The sequence below is a fragment of the Aotus nancymaae genome, unplaced genomic scaffold, assembly GCF_030222135.1.
Source record: "Aotus nancymaae isolate 86718 unplaced genomic scaffold, 86718_ANA_hifiasm-v0.15.2.pri h1tg000011l, whole genome shotgun sequence".
Lineage (NCBI taxonomy): Eukaryota > Metazoa > Chordata > Mammalia > Primates > Aotidae > Aotus > Aotus nancymaae.
The window spans coordinates 20,658,720-20,667,099 of record NW_026988422.1 but is presented as its reverse complement, the minus strand read 5'-3'; the positions used below and the strand labels follow the sequence as shown (position 1 = coordinate 20,667,099).

The following is an 8,380-nucleotide window of genomic DNA, read 5'->3' as shown; positions in this document are numbered from 1 at the left end:
CTGGGAGCAAGACTGTATTCATTGAGTTTGGAAAAATAAGCTCTTTTTTTCCCTCAGTATCTTTTCTAAAAATAAGTGCTCCCTATATCTACTTAATGCAGAAAAGTCTGGTAAATTCAGAGGGATGACAGAATACGTTTAACTTGTTTTGATCTGTATTACTGATGATTTACCATGTTCTCAAAGTTTGGCGTCCTTGTAAAATGGCAAAAGCTAAGTAATTATGTGTTCTTTAAAATTCAGTGACCGTGAAGTTTCATTTGAATGAAATATTAAACATTTAAAATTAATTCAGTTCCTACATTTTTAATTATGGTATGCACATGTTAAACTTTTATACAAAACAATCATTTTATGAGTGAGCCAAGTTAAATAATTCATGTTCATGTTCTTACCCCAGGGTCTTCAGATTTATAAAGGACAATAATAAAATAAGTAGTAAAAATATATATGCACGTATGTATTTATTTCTATTTCTCCACCCCCACATTATTTTTCCCAGAAAAGAAAGCCAAAAAAGTTTACCTCTCTAGCCAAAAGTTCATTATTTAATTTCTCTTGCCTTAATTTGACATTAAACCCAGGACCACATTTGCCAAAACGAGTTCTTAGGTGTGGAATGCCTTACGTAAAGTATAATTTGTGAAAATGCAAAAAAAAAAAATTTACTCACAAGTGGCTATAAATAAGGCAGGCACTTTCATACCCTTTAGTTTGGAGAATAGATGTGTACATAGAAATATAAGGTGCATGCAAATTATTCTTCTCCGGTATGTTTGACTGTCAGCGTAGCCTTGTCACAGAGCATACCCAGCATTCCAGCCCCAGGAACAAACCCAGGCCCCATCAGATGGGAACAGACCTGCCTACACCAAATCACACATCCGCACCCACAGCCAAAGCTTGTGCCCTTACGCCCACAGACTCATGTCCTCGGGAACCTTACTTGGGTCCCTGATATCTGTCATCACAGCCCAGCATCCACAGGGAAATTCCTTGTGCTGCTTTTGTCATTTATCATTTTCCCTTTTGATCCAAGTTATTTGTGTTTCGGTTTGTTTTTTTTAACTATAAACTCTGTTAGCTCAGGGTCTATATCTGAGTCAACATTGTATACCCCACAGCAGGCTACCTATTGTTGGTGCTTCATAATGTGTTCAAATGGATGCAGAGATACAGAATGATGTGGCCAGAATGAGGTCATGCCAAGCTTTTGACATTTGCAGGTCTTCTGGCTTCTCTTCTCTCTAGAGGACTCCCACAGATACTCATGCACCTGCCAATGAGCACAGGCCTGGAGCCCGCCAAGCAGCTCGGAAGAGGTGTCTGGGATTGGGAAAGAGTGGGAAGTGGGAGACAGGACGATTAGAGGTAGCAATGAAAAGACTCAAGAAGCGAACAAACGTGGGTATGTGGTCATAGACCCCAAATGGCCCAGCCCTGGCCATCCCTTCCACACCTTGACACTTTAGTGGGATCTGAGGGATTTCTCCCAGACCACAGGGCCTTTTAGAAGGAAAAGGCAGCCTTGCCTCTCTGACGGTCGTGACCTACAGGCCAGCGCACTCTCCACATAAGGGTCTATGGCTTCACTCCCTACAGACTGAACTAGGGGTGGGGGTATCCATGTCCTTTCTGAGGCATGATAGCCAGCTGTCATAGCAGGAGTTCCCTGGGGAGGCAGGCTCAGCAGGGCATTGTCAGCTCTCAGCAGCGTCCATCTGTCTTGGCCCAGGAGTGGCAGCTCAGAGGGCCCTGGGTCTGGCTGCCCCTCGGAGGCGACACCCAAGGGCAGCCGCTCAGCTGTCTGTGATGCTGAACAACTCCTGCATGAGGGGCGTAGCAAAGGGGTGTATGTCCTGGATGCGCAGCAGCCGCTGGGTGTGCTGGGCATTGATGCTGCGGAGCTCGGTGAGCATGGCCATGATCTTCAGGAACAGGAACCTGCATGCCAGCCAGAGAAAAGGTTGGAGGTGCAGCCCACCCTTTCCCTGACCCACAAGCCTCAGGGCTGCTCTGAGGCTGCACAAACAATCTCTGGACATTTCAGGTCAGCCAAGAGACAAGGCTTTGCTGAATTACGTAAGCTTCTCTTTCAGCCTGTGGATGAGAAAGGCGGAACAGCCTTCCCAGTACTGTCCCCACTCCCACCCCATCCATGGGAGTTGTGTCTTTTATTTTTTTCTTTAAAGAGACAGGATCTTGTTCTGTCACCCAGGCTAGAGTATAGTGGCATGATCATGGCTCACTACAGTGTCAAACTCCTGGACTCAAAAGACCTCCAGCTTCAGCCTCCTGGGTAGCTAGGACTAGAACACATGCCACTATGCTAATTGTTTTAAATTGTTCTAGAGTTGGGGTCTGGCTATGTTACCCAGGCTGGTCTTGAACTCCTGGCCCCAAGCAATCCTCCTGTCTTGAGCTCTCAAAGTGCTGGGATTATAGGTGTGAGCCACAACACCCAGCCGCAGCAGTTGCGTCTTTGTACACAGAGACATCCAAGGGAAAATCCAGATATTGCAGCTACCAGTGTGGAGGTTTGGGGGTGTCACTGCCTTCGTTAATGTCCAGAGGCCAGGACTGAGCAGAGTCATTGTGGAGGTTAGGGGCTGCAGGCTGGAATCCCTTTCTGAAACTTGCTTTGAAGCTAGTGTCTGAGATGTACCATACGCCTCAGCATTCCCATGATGGAAAAGAAAGCTGGCACTTTTAGCCTCCTGCCTCCATGCAAAGAAGTGTTGAGCAAATAAAGACATGGCCACTCCCAGCATCCCAGGACACCATGCCAAAAAGAAAGCTGTGCAGGCCAAATAAGGATTTCAGTTCCTAAGTTCACACTGTAATACTCAGTGTTGCCCTTAACCCTTCATGGCCTTGGGCTCAGTACAATCCAAGTTTGTCTCTGGGCCTGTGGGCATCAGTCTGGGCACTAGGTGACAGGAGCTACTGAGGATCAGTGAAGGTGTGTGGAAGCCCCTCTCTGGACCACGTCCCCTTGTTTGCTTGTGTTTTTCCTGGGAAGTGGTTAGGTAGTGCTCAAAAGTGTGAGCTTTGGACCTGGTCTGCCTGGGTCCACCTTCAGATGCCACCCTCTGGTTGTGAAGCCTTGAGCAATGTCCCTGAACCTCGGCTCCCTCACATCACCCTCACGGGTCCCTGCCCCCTGCTGTGCTCACCTATGGGCAGGCTGGGGCCGATTGCATTCAATGTAGGCCTTCAGGGTAATGGCAAATCGCTCCTGCAGCTGGTCCACCACATGGTGCTGCACCACACCTGGGCGGTCTGGAGGGGAGGGGAGGGGAGGGAGATGTGGTGCAAAGACAAGCTCACTCCAGCCCAGAGTCAGGCATTGCTCACCAACCACCTTCCAGAGTTGGAGTCCCCCAGGCGGGCAAGTGAGGGAAGACCAGGGCTCGGCATCACCCACTGACCCCAGGAGAAACCAGCAAGAGCCCCCATCCTGGCTGTGCAGTGAGTAAGAAGCAAGGTCGTGGACTGGGACCTTCCCTGGGGAAGGCAGATGAGGCTGGGGGGATGTCAGCCACCCTGGGGGAAGCCTTCACCTGGGGAGAAGAGAGAGATGGCCTGCATCAGCACATACTCCTCCTCATGCAGCTGCAGCTTCTTCAGCATGTAGTGGAATTTCAGCATGGGCTCCAGTAGAAGTTGCTGGAAGCCACCTGTGGGTGGTAACAGGATGGAGGGCAGCTTCACAGCAAGCTGACCAAGAGCCAGTCATCCCCCACCAAGCTCTTATATTCTACCCCTCCATCTTCCTGCCCTGCCATCCCAGAACCTGCATATCCTGGTGCAGCTCCCTTCCTCCCACAACGGCGGTGTTGCCCTCCCTCTGCCGGGGCAGGCAGGCTCTCTCAGGCACCTGCAGTGTCTTCCAAGCAGTAGGACAGCCGGCCACACTCCCAGGTCCCAGTCTCCGCGTTGAACACCGTGTTGAATCTCAGTTGGCACAGCTCAAAAGTGGCCCCCTTCAGCAGGGAGATCTGGTCCTCAATGGGCAAGTCCCTGGCAGCAAGGATGGGGAGGGGAGGACAGCTCCCTGGGAGGCAGCCCACAGGCCAGCACCAGCAGCCGTCCCGTAATCCAGAAGTTGGTGGGGAGAGGAAGAGGGAGGATGCTCCTTTCCCTGAGGATGACTGTGGCTGTTGTCTCATCTCTCCCCTCACAACCCAGCAGCAGACAGCTCTGCCCCAAGTGTCCTCTTCTCCCCTGCTACCTCAGGGGACTCCACCTCCCACTGAGCTTGGCACCTAGGTCCCTTACAGCCTGGCCCCACCTCCTTCAACTCCTACACAACCCCTGACCTACTTTGCTTTGGCTTCTGGTCCCTGGACTTTTTCTTTCTGCCTCAGTTTCCCCCCCTTGGAATGACTGCCCCTTTAGTAAATCCTGCTAGCCCCTCAGACCAAGCTGTCTTTGCCCCTCCTAGAAGTCTTTCCAGAGTGCAGTCTCCCCTTCTGGCCTGAGCTCCAGCAGTGGGGATGTTTGCTTCCTTTTGTCCGTGTTGGGTTTAATATGCACACACTTATTTCTACTGTTTCCTGCAGCCCAGATGCCTGCAGCCCCACTCCTAGCGCCGGAGCACAGGCCTAGCCATGGAAGTGACTTAATAGGCCTCTGAGACTATGGTCACATGGATACCCCTCTGGTCCTGCAGGGATCACTTTTTCTCCCAACCTGGGAGGGGCCCCCACCTCCCCTTACAAGAAGGAGGCTTGGCAGCCCAAGAGGGAGGCTGCTTATGCTGGGTTTTGAGGAAACACTACCTCTGGCCTTGGCCTCCTTGGGAACTCAGGCCCTGGGCTCCTGGCGCCCATCCTTCTTTTAGATCCATAACACTGAGCTACAAATGCCATGTAATTGATCTTATTCTTCTCTGCCTCCCTGTTGCCCGGCTTAGGACGTGGCATCAAGCTGGCTTTGGTTCTTCCAAATCTACCCTCCACCACTGATAAGCTGTGACCTTGTACAAGTTCCTTATCCTTGGGGAACCTCAGTTTCTATCTGGGAATGACGATGTCAGTGACACCTCAGGTCACTGTGCTCAGCACTGGTGGCCATGAGAAACGGCAAGTGGGGAGCCCTGGTGTTAAATTGTCAGTCATTGGATTTCACCAAGGATCTTCCAATGTCCACATTTATAAGTAGGCTTCTCCTCCTGCCCCATTTAAGCTAATTTCCCACCATCTGAACCCCATTCCAAACCTGCTGCCGACATCACTCCATTAAATAAGTCATGCATGACTCCTACAGGGCCAGAGAAGAACCTCTGGGCTCCTAGACTACAATCTACCCTCAACCTGCTGAAGAAACCAGGAGCTCCTGGAAGGTGTTTCAGCCTGGCTTGACCAGGCTTGGCAAGGCAAGGTGGCCTAGCCAAGAAGATACACCTGGCACCATTCCCAACACTAACAGCGTGCAGACATATTCTGGGGCTGTGGTTCCCTCCACCTCAGGAAGTTCCCATGTCTCCCACTAACCCCAGCTGCCCCGTGGTTGTTGCCTCCACATTTAGCTCTGGTGAGACCTGACCTTTGGGCTCTGAGGACCACCCACCCTCTCCATGGCCTTCACAGCCTTGTCTTGTCTATTTCTCTCTTTCTTTGCTCTAAAACTGCCAACACGTGGTTCCTGAAACTTTCAGGGAGAGTAGGAAAGGGAATGATCATCTGAATGCCCACTGTGTGCTGGATGCTCTTCAGATGTGTTCTCATTCCACAGAATGGCCCTGCAGGGGAGGCATTTTTAGCTTCCATTGAGCAGGTGAAGAGGCAGAGACGCTGGCAGGCCCACAGCCACAAAGCTAACCAGCGATGCAGTGAGGGCTCTACTCCCCGGTGGGCGGGGCACAGGAAAAGGAGGGTCTGCTGCCACTGATATCCCCCAAATTCAGGAATCTACCCCAGGCTCTTTGAACCTCCTGGCCACTTTCAGTTCCTTTCCACACCCAACCACCCAGCCTCCATGTCCTACCTGAAGTAGGAAATGACTTTGGCAAAGTTGATGATGCCTTTGATCATGTAGGTTGACATGTCAGCCATGTGGGGCAGCAGGGAAAAGATCTCTTTCCCGCCATTGTCGGCTGGGGGTTTGTAGTTCCAGACACTGCCGTCCTCCCCTCGCAGCTGCAGAGAGACCTTCACAGAGCACAGATCTTTCCTGACCTGGCTCCACTTAGCAGCTTCTTCCCTCGATGGGGCCTGTAGAGACTCTGGCATCTCACAGCCACTGCTAAGCACCTCTGGCAACTAGGACACATGCCAGGAGGCAGAGAGAGGAGAGAAAGCATGTGTTTTCATACATGCTCAGATCCCAGTCATACATACATAGCCTCAGTTGCAGCCTGAAAGGATGCACAAATGCAGGCATTCATGCTCACAGGCACGCACGTGTCCCCACACGTACACACACACAACATTTGTTTCTTCTCTCTGGCTTCTCCTATCAGATGAAGGTGCTTTGGGGATCCATGAATTAATGGTCACACACATCCCTGCTGGGTCAAAATGGAGGGTAAGTGGGACTCCAACCGTGGTGTGTCCCAAGCATTCCAGATGTTGGGCTCAGGAGACTCAGAAAGTTTAGGGCAGTACAGATGGGAAGAGCAGATTCAACGTCACTGAGCTAATCCAGTTCTTTGGGCTGGGAAGGGCCACTTGAGATATCTATCAGTCCAAAGGAGAAGGAGGGCGCTTGGAGCATAGATATGGTTAATGTGCTGGGATCGAGAGACACCAGTTCATGAAAGTCACACCCCCAATAGTTCCTGACCCTGTCCTCATAAAGCCCTGAATGCCAGCAACACTGGGGAACTGCCTAGCTTTACCTCCACGTATTGCTCAGATCCAGTTCCCACCTGCTTTAAAGAAGAGAGTAGCGATTTTTAAACCTGAACCTGCAACAGAATCACCCGGGGCTCCTGCCCCTCCCTGGAGCCTCTGATTCTGGAGGTCTGGGGTGACCTGCAAATCCGTATGCTGATGCTACTCGCCCAGGGACCACACAAGAACTCTGGGTATAAGACTGAGGCTTTGAAGAGCTAGCACAGATGCAGAGACAGCTCCCCAGCCTCCTACCCGGAAATTCTTGAAATGGGAGAAGGTAGTGTCAAAGGTTTTCATCTGAGCATCCATCAGCTCCCTGATCATCATCCGCTGCTCTTCCGTCAGCCCCTGTATTTCCGGTGGCTGAGTCCCGATCCGTTCTCTTTTCTTCCTCTTGATCAAGGCCCGCCTCTTCTCCACAGCCACGTCAGACATGATCACTGCAGGGACAGTGAGGCTGGCTCAGGCACACGTGCCCCTGGTCAGCCTCCAGCCCCCTGGGAAGCCACTACATAACGCTTTCAAGGCAGCAGAAGGCATTAGGCAAAAGGGAAAATGATGGTGACAAGCAATTCTCCCCTGTCCAGACTTGAGAGGCCTATGGGCTCCTCTGGAGAAATACCTGGGTGAGGACAGAACTGGGGTGCAGCTGCTGTGTTGCTCTCTGCAGTGGGGTTTGTGAGGACACTGTGGGGCCCTGGTAAGAGCATGGGCTTCAGAATCCTTTTAAACCATCAGAACAATTATGAGGGGGACAGGGGGACAAAAAGAATCATGCAGGAGCAGCTGAGGGGAGACAGAGCACGCCCTGGCCAGAGCTGCCCAGCACATCTCCTGGGGCAGAGATTACTAGACTCCCTCCGTCTCCACGGGGCCGGCTGGAAGCGCTCCCCCAGGTGGCTGCCCATTGCGCCCCGACATCAGCTCACAAGTGCACGTGCGCTCACGCGCACACTCGGCTCCCGTCTCCACTCACGCAGCGCACACCCCCGGCCCGCCCGCGCGCCCGCTGCTCACTCTCCTTCTTCATGCCGCTCTCCAGGCACTTGCGCAGGCGGCAGGCCTGACACTGTCGCCGGGTCTTCCGGGTGATCTCGCAGGCGCCCTTCCGGAATGGGCACCTCAGCCGGGCGTTGCGTTTCATGGCCCTCCTGTGAGAGAACGGGGAGCAGAAGGGAATCTGCACCGGCGCCCGGGCCCTTGGTCTGGGGCTCCTGGCCACACCACCTCCCTCCCTACCGACTCGGGGAGGGGGACACCAACCTTTGAGTCCCAGGTGGGTCAGGTTTTATGGGAAGGGTGTATGGGGGCGTCCCTAGAGGTCCAGGACTCGGCTATAAGGGGCAGAGCCGGGGAGGAGATCTTTTCTGGCCATTACCGCAGGAAATGGGACGCGTGCTTTTCACAGGCGCCTGCAGCTCCTGGGCCACTTTCTGGGACACTTCAGGTCCAGGGCCATCCCCAGCGCCTTCCCCTCTTCCTGAAACCCCTGTCCCCTCCTCTTTCACACCCTTGTTAGCAGAAGGTTTCCATGGAGT

At 52.6% G+C, this 8,380-nt stretch overlaps 1 protein-coding gene across 1 annotated transcript in view; it reads right to left on the bottom strand.

Annotated features, from left to right (window-relative positions):
- Positions 1-290: 290 nt before the first annotated feature.
- The window catches only part of NR1I2 (nuclear receptor subfamily 1 group I member 2), a 34,658-nt gene continuing 26,568 nt past the window's right edge, over positions 291-8,380 (bottom strand). Inside the window, exons 3-9 of the mRNA XM_012463926.2 lie at positions 7,860-7,993; positions 7,095-7,282; positions 5,992-6,266; positions 3,881-4,023; positions 3,564-3,680; positions 3,177-3,282; positions 291-1,944 (exon numbers count right to left, since the gene is read on the bottom strand). Of these exons, the coding sequence (XP_012319349.1) occupies positions 1,800-1,944; positions 3,177-3,282; positions 3,564-3,680; positions 3,881-4,023; positions 5,992-6,266; positions 7,095-7,282; positions 7,860-7,993 (1,108 nt within the window). The 3' untranslated portion in view covers positions 291-1,799. The remainder of the gene's footprint in view (positions 1,945-3,176; positions 3,283-3,563; positions 3,681-3,880; positions 4,024-5,991; positions 6,267-7,094; positions 7,283-7,859; positions 7,994-8,380) is intronic.